We start from the raw sequence: 17,341 nt of genomic DNA on the forward strand, positions 1-17,341 counted from the left end.
ATAAATTTCCTTTTTCACAGTGGTCACAGTTCTCTAGCTATATAATAAAAATCATGCAAATCTGGATTTTGCTTATGCTAAAGACCGGCTTATTTGAATAGGAGGACCAATGTTCATTTACTTCAGTGTGAATGAAGCTTGATGCAATGTTTTTCAATGTGACTTTAGCTAAGCCTGCAATCGGCAGAACCCACAATACAGATTGCTATACTTACAAGTCTGATTTGTGACAACTGTGGCATCTAATTGTGTTTTCTAGATTTAGCAGCTTCTCTAGCTTTATTCTTCTGGCCAGCTTTTGAATATGATTTTATGTACTCTTAGCAATCAGTCCATTTAATTTGGATTTTTGCTTTTTTCATCAGGATTCAAAATGTAACCCAACAAATTTCAGATGAAGTCTAAAATAGGGTTTTCTATGATTCACATACACCAGTGAAGAATATAGGATTATACATATGCCTTTATATATAGTTATAAGTATATAATGTATATATATATGTGTGTTCACACACACACAAATGGACTCTATGTGCATATATACAAACATTCCTCCAAATCCCAATTGCTTTTTCTTTGATAGCTTTGATAGCAATGTAAAAATCATATACTCTAAAAGGTTTCTTATTCACATTATCATCATAACAATGTAAATCATTACTACTTCTCACGTGGTTAAATTGGAAAAGATTCAAACATTCATTTGAAAACTTTTAAAAAATTACTTTGCTTTTTCATAGAATTATGCAGAATAGAAAATAATATTTAGTCTATTATTTTTATCTTGAATGTTTTCATGCCAATTTCAGAAAATTGTGACCCATTTTATAGTTCATTTTCCTAGAGCCACGGATAGTATTGAAATATTTTTATTTTTCACATATTAGTTTCTGGGATAAATACCCATCAGTGATAAGTAAGTTCAGTTAAATTTTTCAATGTTTAAATGTTGGATAGAATATCTTTCATTTCACCAGAATCTGTGGGAATTGATCAGAAATTTGCATGGCAAAATAGTCTCCTTGAATTGCTCCCTTACCAAGCTCTTCTCTATCAGTAAATCATAGATGAAAAATTTATTCTCAACATGGGAGAAATTAGACTTTGCATTTTCACTAGAATTAGAAAGATGGAACAAAGAAAACAGGAAATAAAAGCAGAGAAAATAAGTTGTGAGATTCTATCAAAATGCTGATTATACTGGAAATCATTCAACTGAGTTTCCAAATTGAGAAAACTTGTGCTTTTTTGTTTGTTTCCTGCTTGTAGAAAGAAAAAGACAAAGAAAACAACAATAAAAAATGTAGAGTAGCAGTTTAGATGCAAAAAGAAAGGAAAGAAAGAGGAGAGGAGAGAAAAAAAAGCCCCTTTCCACCCCTCCTAAGAAAACACTGGAGTCTACATATTCCACACACAACTTCCGCCATAGAGTGAAGGATACAATATGCTGCAAAAGTCTTCATCAGAGAAAGCTACAACCAGGCAGGAGAGCAAGCAAGTTTTCAAATGTTTCTTATCAGCAGGGGTTAAAACAAATAAGAGTTGGCCCTTCATTTATTAGAAAACTAAATAAATTAAGTTCATGTCCCAAGGCATTCTGATTAATCAAGGATTTCTTTTATTTTAAGGTGAAACAACAGGGGAAAACAGTCTGTATGGCAATTTTAACATTTGTCTCTATTTTTCTTTCAGTAGGCATTTCTATCTATCATTAGTTCAAAAAAACTTAACAATCATAGAATTAAAAATTGCATAAGGGAACAACAGAATAACAACTCCTTCCGAGGATAGAACTGGGGCTTAGTAATTTTTATGGGTGTGAATATTGAGGTATCAAAATGGCAGAAGACAGCAGGCAAAAGGCCTTTATCCAAGACGGCACATTTTAATGATAGCTCACCATAATACTTAGCACTAGTAAGTACCTACAAGTGCTTCTGAAGTGAAATGTATCATTACTTCCAGTCTCCAAAACATTCTGTAAGTTGAGCCTGGGTTTTGTCTTTTGAATCATTCTGCAAGGATGTTTTTGAACTCTCAGCTACTCTCTCAGCAAATCAATCCTTTAATATTTAATGAGCAATGAGTATATGAAAAATAGAATTGTCTCAACCCTGGGACAGGAAACTATATTTCTCTGCCTTCATTTCCTCCCGTTGTCCCTGCTTTTTCATCTTTCCCCTCCTAAATAGAATCACACGTATATATATGTGTACAGAAAAACTACTCAAAACTACTTATTTTCACAGGGGTCCTAGCGTATGGCCAAGACCATCCTTTGTGATACTTTTTGTGTAATCCTGATATAATGTATTTGGCACAGAGATCAACTGGTTACTAGTTTACATAAATTCTATTCTATACAAATATTAGCAAGTAGAGCAATCTGGAATATAACAGAACAATGACCAAATTACAGATCATCTGCTAAAGAGCTAGCAGAATACACAGACAATAGTCCAATGGGGTGTTCAGGGGCATCACATGGTATAACAGATGTTAAAGGACTGTAAATGACAAAGTACCTTGGACATTAAGGTTATTATTATTGTTGTTATTGTGGCATAACAGCTGACACACTATGGGAAAAATAAATTCCTACAAGGCAAAAGCTCTGGTCAGGTTTAATATAAGGAATCATTTCCTCTCCATGTCTAACAGTTGGCACTTGGCAATGAGAATGTAATGTTTAGAGAAACACATCTTGGGCCTATAAAATAGAAATTTGAATATACAAATATATATTATGAAGTATGATAGGATACAAATTGATGTAAAAATATGCTTTGCTTTCTGTGTTTCATGATTTTAAAAATCATACGGTTTTGTGTTGTTGGATGTTGAAGCAGAGTTAGTAAACCCTTTGGTTATGTTTTAGGAATATTTTCACAGTATATGTTACTACAGTGTTGAAGTTGGTATCTTACATATTAAGTAGTCTTCTGAAATATTTAAGACTCAACCAAAAACAACTAAAAATTAATATAGATCATTCTAATCACATGTTCAGTTATATTGTTGGTAGTAAGAATGGATGGTAAGAGTGGAAATTCATCAAGATTTGCTACTTAGCCCATTTTGATTTATGTGTTTGTGATAGTCAAGTAATCCTGAAGTGTAGGACGTCCATGAAATCTTCATTGTTAATTAGGCAATGGCCTGAGGCTTTAGCTGTAGGAAATACTGTAGAAAGATGGTATATTAGGAAGTGATATTTTCCCGTCCTTAGGCTAACTAGTAAGATACTTGCACCCTGATAGCAGTTCTTGGGTCAGTGTTTGAAAATCAATCATTCTTCAAGATGGCGGAGCTGCTGAGATTCAAGAAGCCATTGAGTCAATCACCTCGCCTCATGAGGCCAAACTCTTTTGGCTTTTGGAAGTTACTCACTGTTGAACAATTCTAGGCAGCTATCTCGAAGGATAATCTTCCCATTTCTTAGGTCACAGTTGTCATGTCACTGGCCTTCATCTCAATTCCAGTTAAATTATAAAGTGCGGTATGTGGTGTTGAACCTCCAGAAAGAACATCATGAGCACAACCATCCTCCATGAAATGCTGAGTTTAAATTACTAGCAGAGTCACCATCCACATCTGAGAGTGTACAGGAACTTGATAATCATTGTTGTTGTCTTTATCGTTACCATCATCTCCATTAGCATCATCAGCATCACAGTTGCAGTATGGGGATCACGTTAAGTGATGTGGCAAGATCAGAAAAACCATTATCAAGACAATGTCCAGTTTGGATGTGTAAATATTATCCTGTGCTTCTTGGCCCATTTAGCAAACACTTTCTTTTCAGTGATAAACCTATGACCCCCATATGGGGCATGTTCATGAAGAAAATATTCATCACACTCATCTCTTCCTTGTTCATAGTAATGGTAGGGGACTTTTCTATACCCTTCTGTCCTAGAAAAGAAAAAAAAAAAGAAAAGGAGAGAAAGATTGAGATGAAGAATGAAGCACTCATTTACAAGAATCCATTATGTGCCCAGTAAATGCATTTACTCACAAACCCATACATGATTCTTGTCCATGAACTCAGTTAAAAGCTATTATATGTATGAAAGCTTTTAGGAAGATGTACCAGGTTCTTAGTGGTTTAATAGATCAAAAAAAATTTATATATCATGCCAATTACATTCAAACATATGGCTATCCTTTGAAAAAAGAAATGGTGTGTAATGGAAGAAACTTTAGATAGCCTCTTGCAGAACTTGAAGAAACTGTGATTTTTCACAGTAAGATATTGGGTTCATCTGAGCTCCATTATGCTTATAGTTAGGGAAGAAATATTTGTCCATGATGATTGTGGCTGAGAGTTACCATTTTGACATTATGATTAAAACAGTCTGTGAATTATATTGTGCCAATTGTTGGTAGGGAAATAGATTTCATTATCCTGATGAAGCATGGAGGGTTTGTTTTATTATCTAATTAGAAACTATCCCACCAGCGAGGATATACTGTGGGTAAACACATTCATTTTAAATAAGGATCTGGCAGATTACTCACTTATTAGTGAAGTATAATTTCCAGGAATTCTTGTTAAGCTGTCAGTTTTTCTGAGGCTTCAGGACATTTTTTTGTTCATGATCAAATCTAACTAACCATTGAGTAGATAGCTATCCATCAAGCCATCAGAGCAGCAGAAATGACAAACTTGCTTTTGCAAATTAAACAACCACTAAACTTCTATATTTTCAAGCCACAAGTTCCTGCTATGCCACTGATTAAGGGAAAAGCGTTCCTCCTGAGACTTGACATTAGACTGGTAAATATTTTCTTTTATCACCCCTAGAAGTCACAACCTGATGCACTGACAATAAAATGTCATGTCAGCAAAGAACACTGGGAAATAATTGTTGCTTTATCTGTTTCTTAGATTTATGGTATTAAAATGAATTGTGATATTTTGACAAGATCTCAGAATTGGAGCTGCATAAAAATAATTTCCTGTGATCTTACTTGCAGTAGGTGTCATTTATCATCCCGTAGACGTGAATGCCATAACAGGCGTCCATGGCCAGAATGAAGGTAAACCACCCTGTGCTGAGATACGAGCCAGACTGGACTCTGAGGGAAATGAAAACAAACAATAACAAACAGGACAAAACACAGAACACACACACAGAACAATAAGGTGTGTGAGAAACAAGCAACATTTCATCAAAAACATAGCACTTGTTATCAGGAAAAAGCATTGAGAAACTTGACAATATGTCAAAGATGAACACTTATTTTGAATTATCTCTGAATAATTTATAGGAATGCTCTTGCTCTTACTACCTTAAGCCCCAAAGCTATGTTGTGTGGAAGAGAAGCCATATGGCAAATATCTGAAGTCAAATAATCTTGCTCCCTTCAGGTGAAAAATAATTTATTTAATTTTCCATAAGACACAAATTAGTGCTGTCTATCAGAGGAAAGGTTCTCTTAAAGTTGCTTGGAGCTTGGATGGGTACTGAATGATAATAGTGCTATCTTGCTTACCTGGACATATTACTACTTTCTTAAAGGCTGCTTGGGTTTCTAAGTATAACTTACATGCAGTGTATGTGATTAACTTGAAATGAAAGCATCTGAAAAGATTTCCTTAACTGCTTTCCAGGCGTTATAAGACAAGACTTTTCCTTTTTAAGACCTACATTACCAACTTCATTGTATTTCCATTGAACAAGCTACATGGTAATCATTGTTCTGGAGGCTGGGGATACAATAACGATCAAAACAACCAAAGCTTCTGTCTTTGTGAAGGCCAGTGGATTGGATTTGGAGGTAGCTATGTTATAAAAGTTGGCCAGGAAAGGCTTCTTTGATCATGGGAACAAAGATCTGAAAAAGACAGAGGGGAGGGTCAAGGAGGAAGAAGGCATGTGGACCACATGAGGAAAAGGCATTTCAGGAAGAGGGAAGGGCAAGAACAAAATCACAAATATGGAAGTATGGTTGGTATGTTCAAAGAAGATCTGGGAAATACAGGAACTGAGTGGGAGGGTGGGGATGTACTTAGATGCAGTGCTGATTGGGCATCTGCCAAGTTCCAAATGGTTCAAAGGAATGTTCAGTGAAAAGCTGGATCTCCCTATTTGTCTTTAGCCAATGTGACTCAACACATTCAAAACAGATGAATGCCCATCTCCTTAAAACTCTCTCCACAGGGGCATTTGAACTACCCCAATTTGTTTGACGGCTGTGTAGCAACACCTCTGAGAAAGATTAAATGGTCTACCTTCCATGTAGACTTCTTGGCCTACAGGAGCACAGCCAGTTCAAACTGACACTTAGATACTGATAACCGCTGTCTGGATTCAGCCCTCCAGCCAGTACTTGCCCAATATTGTTGATGCACACCCCAGCACCAAGCCATCAGTGTGCTATAATTAGGAGCCTTGAATCCTTTGCTGCTGCTGCTGCTGCTTCTTTTTAACAGGCACTACTTAGTGTCAAATTACTTACAACAGTGCCAGCATTTCAGGAAAAACACAAACTCACAGTGGGGGTAGATGATTGGATTTTTTAGCCTTTACTTGCATTGACTTTGGGTGATTCACAAGGAGACACAAACTCAGCCCATATACCTCCTCTCTGCATACTTGTCACTGAGTCTCAAATGTCACTGCTTAAGTAGCCATTCCTTCGTGTCTTCTGGCGTATGGAAAATATCCCAGAAACCAGATCACAGCGAGTTACGTGCACTTTCCTCTGTGATAGTAGCAGCAACATGGGGCAGCAATAGATGCAAAATGAGTGGGAAGACATATCTCAGGGAAGTGAGATAGATATACTAACGAACAACTTTGCCTTTTAGACAACTTAACCTGAAGTCAATCCTGCATTCTGGGGTCTGAGGAGGAGCAGCAATAATGGGAATTGTTTAAAGCACCATCTGCTTAAAAAGCCCTCATTTGAAAATGAGAAGAGATCAGAGGAGGCACGAGTCTTGACAAAATGCTCCCAAATTGAATCTAAACATTTTGCCTATGTACTGAATTTGTCTGGTTCTTATTCCTATGGAATTGTGTGTTTCTTTTTTCTCTTCTTTCTCATACTATTTTTTCTACCTTTCACTCCCTATCTTGTCTATTCTTCATTATTACGCTGACCAAGCACTCGTAGAGATCACTAAAAGTTACGGCATTTGTTTGTTTCTACATGATGAGGAAAAAAACAGGTCTCATGTATTTACTCATTTATTCACTTTTTCAACCAACATTTGTTGGGATCCTATCATATGCCACTGACTGTGCTAGGAGCCTGGTGATGAATATTTTCTTAAGAGTACATGGTCTAGTGAGGGAGGCACACATGTTAAACCAATTGATCACAATACAGTGCAACAAAGCACAGCCATGTGTTTCAGAGTCAACACAGAGTGCAGTCAGAATTGGAGTGAGGATATCTGGTCTGATATTACAGCTCTGCCACTACTCGAACATGAGGCTTTGGACACTTATTTAGCCTCTTTGGTCTTATTTTCCTTGTGTCTAATATGAGATAGTTGAACTAAGTCATAACCAAGGTTTCTTCTAATTTAAAAATCAAATGATTCTGTGATCATCACCCTCAACAGTCTGTAATTAAGTTTTAACCATTGTGCAGTACCATGCTCCATGCATATCGGATATTGTAATGAGCAAACACGTGAATTGGTCAGATCACATTTCGTGCTCCCTTGTGTGACAGACATGATACTAAATGTATGCGGTATATATAAAAAGATAAGCTGGGTATAAAGTTTTTACCTTGCAATGGTAGCGACAATGGTCACAAAACTTTTGTGGGGAGAACTCCTTTACACTGCCACTCATGGAAGGTGTTGCAATGGCTGACCAAGGCCAAGGCCATAACTGAACCATAGTGCTAAGGGTAAAGGTGAATTTCAGTGGGAAAAAAAAATCATAATTAGGAAAAATCATCCTCCCTCTGATGTGGTCCCTTCACAGATGTGTTAATTATCAAAGACAAAGATAATATATCTCCAGGAAAAAGAGGAAGATCCTCTTTGTGACATATGGACACTTATTCCGCAAAACAAGCTCTCCTGACTCATTCCAGTCCAGCCCACACAGTCATTTCTGAAGGTTCAACAGTAAGCTTTCAGAACAGAGCCCTCAAAGAATAAAGAAGATGCAATGGTCATAGTGGCTTCTCTATATATCTATGTTCTCTTTACCACAGGAAAAGAGGATCAAGAATTTCAGGTTTTGGCATCTGGTCAAAGATCTTTCCTTCTTACCACCTAATAAGGAAACTTTACCACATTTCTGATCCTTGATTCCTTTAGGACCTAACCTGGTTTGTTTTATTTCTGTGTAGACAGGCCATGCTAATTAGCTCAATAGCTCTTAAACAAGATGTGTTGCATTTGATTCAGATGGGGGAGGCTCATACTGCCCAAGTGCCCTGTCCTACAAATAGCACTTAATTAGACAGTTGCAGTTCCTTTCCCTGATGCCTCTGATATATTTGGGATATTAAATGGCATGGGGTTTCCTACCCACAGTACAAGCTAGGGCTAGCAAAGTGGTTTTTTTCTCTAACTATTTGAAGTCAATGTCCATACAGTGATGCTTGCAGTGGAATAATGACAACTTCTGGATGAATCCAGGAATTCTTTCAAATAAATTCCTAGTAATCTGGGTCCCTAGAGGAACTCACTGGCCTGATGACAATGGCTCTGGAATGTCTTGTAGCTGCACCATTTCCAAACTCGACTGGGTTGCTGTGTGAACATACTAGAAATGAGAAGTTATAAATTACACCCAACTAGACCTTTAAGTTTCAATGAAAACTACAACAAAAAGACTTCGCCTGATGTATGTGAAATTGTTTATGATTTTCAGCTTGGAAAGACTTAGTGATAACTATCAAATACCTTAAAGTGATAACTATCAAATGCCTTAAAAATTCTTAAAGGGTATCCTCTGGGGCAAAGTTCTGTCTCGTAATTTGTCACTCAAGCATGCAGCACTAACTATGTATGAGCTGGCCATCAACCATAGCATATTTTTTTACCTTCCACATTTAGGGATCAATAAAAACAATTATTCTCATCCACAAATAAACAATCAAGATTCCCACAGGGATGATAAGACAATTTAAGCCCTTAATTCAGTGCAATAGGAAAGCTTAAATTAATGCAGCAGAATAATGAGCCATGCAGGGGAAAATAAAGGCAAGAGTGTGAAGAGGAAACCATCAATCCTTTGATTTTACTGGTCAGGCTCTGCATCCCGCTGCTCCTTGGTAATCAAGATACTTATAACTTGGAAACTACTTAAATTTACTGGCACATCTCTTGGGAAAATGATGCTGTCAAGACCTTGATGTAGCACATGCTTGAAGACATATCGTTTAAGATATGATCTTTCATCTAGTTTATTTCAATAAAATATAAGCTACTTTACCCTTGATGTTTACTCCTATTCCTTCATGTCAAAAGGCCATCACATGGATACAGGGATTCCTTGTCTGTCCAGCTATCATGATGTTTACCAGTCTCAGTGTTTTCGGCTGTCAGTAACCTTTATTTGCCTGCACCTCTGTTTCTGAATACACTCTGTCCTCTTCTCATTTCTGGAAAGATATTGTGAAGCACTTTCCTCCTGTTATCCGGCAAGCTGGAGCCTTCTAACTGAGTGACATTTCCCTTTCAGATAATTTCAGGGGAGGAACTGTGGAAATGGAAATGGCTGCTTTTCAAAAGAGAACTGGATTATGTTGGATTTATTATCTATTCACAGGGTGCTCTGCTAATTATTGAATACCAATAGCTCAATGAGTTGGCTTCTGAACACAAGAAACTCATACTTTGATGACAAAAAATTGTAGCACTTTCTCTAGATTAGAGTTTCTCAATCTCAGCACTATTAACATTTTGGACAAGATAATTCTTTGTTGTGGGGTGGCTGTCCTGTGCAGTTCTCTTACACATTTTATCAGATTCCCCTCTGTTCCAAACTCATCTGGGTCCTAAGGGGGCAGTAGATTTGACTCCCCACAGCCTATTCTTGCCTTAGGGTGATTGCTCTGAGGGTGTCCTTGACCCTAAACAGCCAGATTCCTATAATCTCCAGATCCTACTCTGCTCATTCACTGTCCCCTGATTTTCTTCATCCAACCAAGCATTGTACTTCCTTCTCCCTTCTTTACAAGTCCATCTAAACCCATCTTCTTACTTTTTAACCTTAGAAATCAGCAAAGTCAGTTGGCCTAGACCCAAAGGGCAAGTCTTAGCTTGCAATGGGTAATGTATGATTAGGAATGGAGAAAAAGTGTCAGGTGGGACAAGGACAAGGAGTCCAGAAGCCTCAGTATCTATGGTTAACTCCTTTCATGAAATGGTTCCTTTGGGGGCCTTTGGCTCAAACTTCGCAGCTTCAATTCTACTGTTTCTTTCATGAACTGATGAAAGTCAAGCCTCGGGCACTCAAAGCTAACATTTCAAAAGCATAATAATCATTTATCAAAGCCTGAAGGGTATCAAGACCCCCCTCCCAATAATGTAGGTTTATTGGAGAGCACAGTATTGGCAGCAGTTTCTGAAACCTGCTATACTCAGGGGTAAAAAGAGAATTTAAAAGAAGAATTAATCAATATTTCATGTCTTGTTTTAACACTATTGGACCTCAGTTCTCTCATCAATATACTACACTGGCAGGATAAATAAAAACAGCAAAGTAAGTTTTCAGATACCTTCCTAGGGAGAAGAAATACCTGACAGAATACAGATTATTCAATTAAAAACATTCTTTCCCTCATTTTTTTCAAAAGCACACGGATAATGAAAGAATACATTTAAACAAAGAGTCCTGGCAAGAAAAACAGCTGATGATTATCAGTAGCACCTTGGGATTCAATCTAATATTGTGAACCAGTCTAACAGAAGCAGAGCTCAAAGTGTGGAAACAATTTCAGCTGTCCCCAAGTCATATATTTTTGTATATCATTCAATAGTCGGGAGCTATGGAAATGCTCTGGAGTTTGCCCATTGTATTAACACTGTATATTTGTACTATCTATCAATCAATAGGACATGCCCAGCACATTTTCAGGCAGCAACAACTTTCTGCAAATCAGGCAGTGGAATTCTCAGTCTTGTCTTGAATCATTTGCAAATGGACATAAACTTTTCAAATGAATAAAAACATCATTCTGTGGCTGGTAATTCTTAAGAGAATGAACCAAGTGAAAGGAATCCAGGCCTGAAAAGTAACAAAAAAACAGAAAATGGAGAAAGCAGTAAATCTTGGAGGAAGACTGCACTTCCAGCCCAATCAGCTAATGTAAAATACCTGTGCTAATCAGTAGGCACTGGGACTGTGAATATAACAAATAGTTTTTTCTGCTGGAGAATCAACAGGACCCTCTGACTGGTGATGAATGCAATGAAATTGTACAAAGGGAGAATAATAAGAAACAACTGTGTTCTTTTCAAAAATGTACATTTAAAAGTAAAATGGTACAGTTCCCAATGGTCTGATTTATGGCTGCTGTAGAAATAGAAAATACCACTCACAAAAATTACTTTATTCATTCATCTCAGAAATTAAAAGGTTATTTTCTTCTTGTCCTTAGGCTTTAATGCCTTTTTAATTGGAAATGCTGATTTTCTAGATTTCATTCACTTTCTTAACTGAACAATGGAACCCTAATAATGGCAGGAAAGGATGATGGCAATCTTTTGGGTTCACTTCATTTACCAGTGGTCGGTTCCTTAACCACTCAATATGGGTCGGTGCTATGGGATGAATTTTGTTCCCCACAAATTCACGTGTTGAGGCCCTAATCCCCAGTCTGGTGGTATTTTATATTTTGTCATGGGGACTTTGGGAGATAATTAGCTTTACATGAGATTAGCAGGGTGAGTTGTCATATGATGATATTACGAGGATGAGATTAGTTTCCTTATAAGAAAAGCAAGAGACATCAGAGCACTCCCTCTTCCCACCATGTGAAAACACAGCCAGAGGGCAGCCATCTACAAGCCAGGAAGAGAGCCTTCACCAGAAACCTGTAATGCTGTTACTCTGATCTTAGACTTCAAGCTCCCAAAACTGTGAGAAAATAAATTTCTGCTGTTTAAGCTATGTGATATTTTGACATATGACGGCCAGGGCAGACCAAGACAATGTGTGTCCCTCGAGACCCTCCCCAACACACCTAAACTCCCCACTGCTTTTTCCAGGACTTCCTTTCTTAAACTCTTTGGTCTAGTCACGTGGGCTCATTTATTGCTCCTTAAACAGAACTTGCACATCTCAGCCTCTGTCTTCTTACTCCTTACTTCTGTGTGCTTTTCTTCTCCCTGAAATGCTCTCTCCAATGTCCTCTCCAGTTTTCAAACTTATCTATCAAGCTACAATTCTGTTTACTCTCATCTACTCAAGAAAGATGTGTTGAGTACTTTCTAGGCGTGAAGCATGTTGCTGGGCACTGGAAAACCAAATTGCCCAGATCTCAAATCAGGGTTAAGTCAGAAAGACAGACTCAGTGACTATTTTCAAAACCAAGGCTATTCAGGAGGTAATTCCCCTGCAAGTGATATGGGACTACTGGGGAAAGAGCAACAAATATAGCTGAGGGAATTGAAGAGGATAATTCCTTCTCCAATGGGAGGTCAGGGCTGAGCTGTGGATTAAGGCTGAGTAGGAACATTAGGCAGAGGAGGGAGAAGGAGGAGGGCTTTTCAGGCAGAAGGAACGGCCTGTGATGCTGTACTGAGGTATAAAAATAATAGGACCACAGAGTCATTCTCATCTATCCCCTAACCTGGTACAGACCTCAAAGCATCATCAGTGTTTATTTCTGCAGTAGATTGTTGGTTACAGACAGGAGGCATAAACAGCACCAATTTATTTTTCTTTTTTACATTATGTTTTGAAATATTAGAGATATCTTGATGTCCCATATAGTTATTTTCTCAGATCAAAGAAATTTATGGATCTGGAGAAAAATATCCAGAAGAAAATTGACAGAATTATGTTTTACTTCTTCATTAAATTCCTCATTAATTCAGAGTTGAGAATGAAATATAAACAACCTATGACTAAGAATAAAACAATTAAAAATGTATGATGATAAAGAATGCACCTAGTAGTGCTCATCTGTGTTATAAACTAAGTTACAAATCATGAGCAAAGTCATCTAATTTCCACTTACCACCAAGCAGGCTTCTTCCATATACACCTGGGGGCTCTCGATGTGTTCCATTTATAATGGAAACAGTTTTTACATAAGCATTAAATGCATTGAGTTTTTAAAAAATTAGTGGAAATGCAAACACATACCACTGCTGCTTTAAGAATATGAACCCTTTGAAAGACCTTTCAGGTCTGGAAACACTGAAATAAATGACCTTTAAATCAGTATATCCTCTCCCTATTGAAACTTCTGGGAGAAGGAATGGTATAATATACCCTCTTATCCAGTCTGTACCCAAAATAACTTTGCTGCCTTCCCTAGATCTCTGTTTTTTTCTAAACAGTCCATAATTTTGAAGACTTGAGCTACTACAGATGGTCTATGCAATTTATAGTTTCAGATTATTCAAGCTGCTTGTCTCAGTGACCACAGATTTTCTTGCAGCCTTCCTGTGCTAGATTATATTTCTCATTCCATCCTTGAACATAGCTTGCCTGTGGGTGCAGTTAACTTTTCTGCCTCATTGAATTTGGGCTTGGCCAAATGACTTGCTGTGATTGGTAGAATATGAGAAGAGTCGGGGAGGAGGGAGGGATTGCATTGGGGAGTTATACATGATATAAATGATGAATTGATGGGTGCTGACGAGTTGGTGGGTACAGCACACCAACATGGCATAAGTATACATATGTAACAAACCTGCACGTTATGCACATGTACCCTAGAACTTAAAGTATAATAAAAAAAAAAAAAAAAAAAAGAGTCAACATTGTGATAGTGTCCAGTAGAGGTTTTAAGAAGCATCACATGGTTCCCATTTCTTTTATTCCCCTTTATCGTGAGAACAACACATCCAAGGTAGGGGTTGTTTCTTCTGCCTGGATCTGGGATGAGGAAACTTACGGGACCAACATGAGCCCAAAACTGGAGCCAACTCTAGCTAAGCTTAGCAGAGCTATAGCTGATCACAGATTTATAAGTAGGAAATAAAAATATTTTTGTTAATCATTGAGTTTCAGCGTTGTTTGTTATGCAGCAAAAAGCTAATATTTTTCAATTGATAACTGCTATTGCTTTTAGAGCATTTCTATGTACTAGACATTGTGTCAATAACTGTGCATTTGTTCTCTCATTTAATCCTCACAACAACCACATCCTAAGAGGAGTACTAATATCCATATTACACAAATGAAGGCTCAGGAAGGTATAAAGTACTTGCCTAAGGACAGTCTGACACTAGAGAACTCAGGTTCTTAACTAAGTTCTTTCTTGGCCACTGCTCCCAGTATGGCACAAAGCATCACGTCTGATACAGCAGCCATCAAAGGATATCCATTCTTCTACTTGCTCTACTATTAATCCTCTGGAGAATTATCAACATATCACTTCTTCCCAGGCTACAGTTTCTCTAATGGTAGAATAAGAGTATTGGTCTAGGTAGGCTTAGGGTCTTTCATCATTAGCAGCAATTCTGTAATTGCAATTACATAGTAACATAGTTCATTTTAGAGAAATTGTAAATATGCAGTTGTATTTTTAATATAAAGACACTATTACCATTTTATAGATCTGTGCTTGTAATTTCATGATTCAAAACACATTTTAGAACTTCAGCCATAGTCATGTACAAACAATAGCTTTATGCTGCTGATGAGGATATATACATTAATTTTCAAAGAAATAAAAAGATAAGTCATGAAATAAAGATCAAATTCTGGAATCTCCTTCATTCTCTAGGCCTGGCTTTCTTTCAGTGCTTAGCTTCTACAACTTTTAAATAAATTCCCGTCTTTGACTAGTGTCAGCTGGAGGAGGCATCTGTTCTTGCAACCAAAGATCGAAGTTGGATTGGCTGACCTCTAAGATCTTCTTTAACACAATTGAGTCTATTAAATACTCTGGGTATAATTAGGGACTTTACTTCCAACTAATCCTTGACTCTTATTAACAATCCATCTTTGATCTCATCCTAGTTTTATACTCAAGCTTTAAAAAGTTGCTTCTAACTTACCCTTCAACTTATCTTAAAATCATGCCCTTTCTGAATTGATGTGGGCTTCAGTATTCTGAATGCTAATCACCTTTCTCTACCTGAGGCATAGGTGCCTGTTTCCCTGTTAACCTGAAAAAGATAATTAAAGATTTTGGCTTTCTCTTTTAGTTCACCTATCAGCCATTCCTTCTGTATATACTTTCCTATGACTTAAAAAAAAAAAAAGATTGTGATCAGGTTGGAATATATTGAAACAGATAAAAGAACTTTTCCTGCCACTTTAGTATTTAGAGTAGAAATGAAGTGACTCACTTTTCTTTAGGTTTTTGACTTAACTGGAGATTGAATTAAACTGAGCTTTTCCTTTAGAAATGGTTATAGGAGAGAATCAGACCCAAACTTATTATGACAAAAATCATTTCTGAGTCCCTGTTTGCTTTCAAAATGAAAATTTACATTTAAAATAACTTAAGCAATTTTAACAAGTATTTAAGAGTGATTTGAGGTGATTTCACCCCAGGGAAGGAGGCTAGGTCTCCAAGTCTTATTGCTTAGGGCTCCAGTACCACTGGGATCATTGTTAAATGAGCCTCAGCCAGAGCCTAAGCAATGAGCCACACATAAAAGTGAAATTTTTAAAATATAAGGAAGCTCTGACCTTCTTCTCCTTAAGAAAGGCTAATTTTACAGCCACTTCCTGTCTATTTGAAGCTATTGACACTTTTTTGACTTTGGCTTAATAATTAAGCCAAATAAATTACTTGGAGGGGAATATTTATTTTCAATAGGAAAATCTAAGCAATACCCCAGCAACCCCATCTATTAAATTTTTTTAAAAAAATCAGGCTCACTAGAAGGAGGCTAATTCAATTAGGAAAGGTCAGAAGCAACAACTGACATATGGATCTGCAGGCATTTAGAGTTTTAGAGTCTCTAATCTAAAGAGGAAGGTTTAAAGCCTGTCATTTTTCCAATAGGCTGACATTAATTGACTACCTTATGAATAATACCTTTGCCAAATAAGAGGGTATCATCAGCATATCAAGGCAGGTGCTCCTCTCATTCTCCCACTCCAGCACAAGCAAATTCCTAAATGGGGAGTTATCTGCTCCGTCAGAATACCTGAAGTCAAGTGACTTGGTTATGCAATCTCCTTCAAACAGTCAAAGCTAACAGAGTCTCACCTACTAAACAAGCTGAATGCCCATTATGGTAGAATGCTATTCCAATTACATTTTGCTAAGGAATTTCAGTTCTAAAAAAACTTGTTTTTCTCTCTATTATTGAAATGGGTTGGGTTTGAAAGGAGAAAATTCTTCCTTTGAGGTCCATCCAGATTTTCCAACTGAGCTAAACTCCTTGCTTAGTGAAGGGAAGAATTTATTTTGTGGAGGTGGTTGGGGTTTTTTTCCATAGTGTTGCTACACAGTTTGGCTGGCAATCTATGAGAAAAAAGATCTGTTTGTTTGTTGCTTGCAGTAAATCAGTACCTGGAAGAAGTTCTTCTGTGCGCGCCCTTCCCATACCAGAACCTCTAGAAACCTGTAGAACCAGGGCCTCACCTCCTTTTTTCACAATAATTTATTTTGCCCTCACCAGGAAAACAGAATCAGGAACATCAGAAAATGTCAAGAAAAGAGATACATTCCAACACTTTTAAGGGCCATCTCTCTGAGAGAGAAGAAAACAGTAGTAATTTCTTTCCTTCAAGCAGGACAGACAACTTTCACATGTCTCTGGAATTCTTCCAGTGCAGTATTTTTGTTGACTGGGAGTAGCCAAAATGTCATAAAGAGAAAACTAGAAAACAGAGCCAAAGCAATATATCCTAGAAAATTCCAGGGAAAAATAAACAGTAGAAAATGTCCCTCATTTGAGAGCAGCTACTTGAAATGTGAGAATGTTGTATCTGCACAGATTTTCCTACATTGTAACAGTCACAGAATGTCAAAAAAGGAAATCTCCATGCCCAGCTATAAAAATGAGAAGAACTTGGCAAAACAGCCAAGGGGATCATCCACTCAGCAAATCTTCTTTCACCACTTGGTGATAACATTTTAGGCCTATGTTTCCGAACCCTGAAATTCTGACTGCAAGGGTTGCAAGGAAGTGACTGAAAGTAAGAGCTCCTGAGTTCTGAAAGCTGTTACAGAGCCAGCGTAGATGAACAGAATTACCTGCCAGCTCTTGCTTTTG

The 17,341-nt window shown here is 37.4% G+C and overlaps 1 protein-coding gene across 1 annotated transcript in view; it reads right to left on the bottom strand.

Moving 5' to 3' along the window:
* Positions 1 to 1,595: 1,595 nt before the first annotated feature.
* Positions 1,596 to 17,341, bottom strand: part of ST6GALNAC3 (ST6 N-acetylgalactosaminide alpha-2,6-sialyltransferase 3) — a 220,519-nt gene continuing 204,773 nt past the window's right edge. Inside the window, exons 2-3 of the mRNA XM_017877408.1 lie at positions 4,975 to 5,082; positions 1,596 to 3,915 (exon numbers count right to left, since the gene is read on the bottom strand). Of these exons, the coding sequence (XP_017732897.1) occupies positions 3,729 to 3,915; positions 4,975 to 5,082 (295 nt within the window). The 3' untranslated portion in view covers positions 1,596 to 3,728. The remainder of the gene's footprint in view (positions 3,916 to 4,974; positions 5,083 to 17,341) is intronic.

The sequence above is a fragment of the Rhinopithecus bieti genome, unplaced genomic scaffold (assembly GCF_001698545.2).
Source record: "Rhinopithecus bieti isolate Rb0 unplaced genomic scaffold, ASM169854v2 scaffold_10654, whole genome shotgun sequence".
Lineage (NCBI taxonomy): Eukaryota > Metazoa > Chordata > Mammalia > Primates > Cercopithecidae > Rhinopithecus > Rhinopithecus bieti.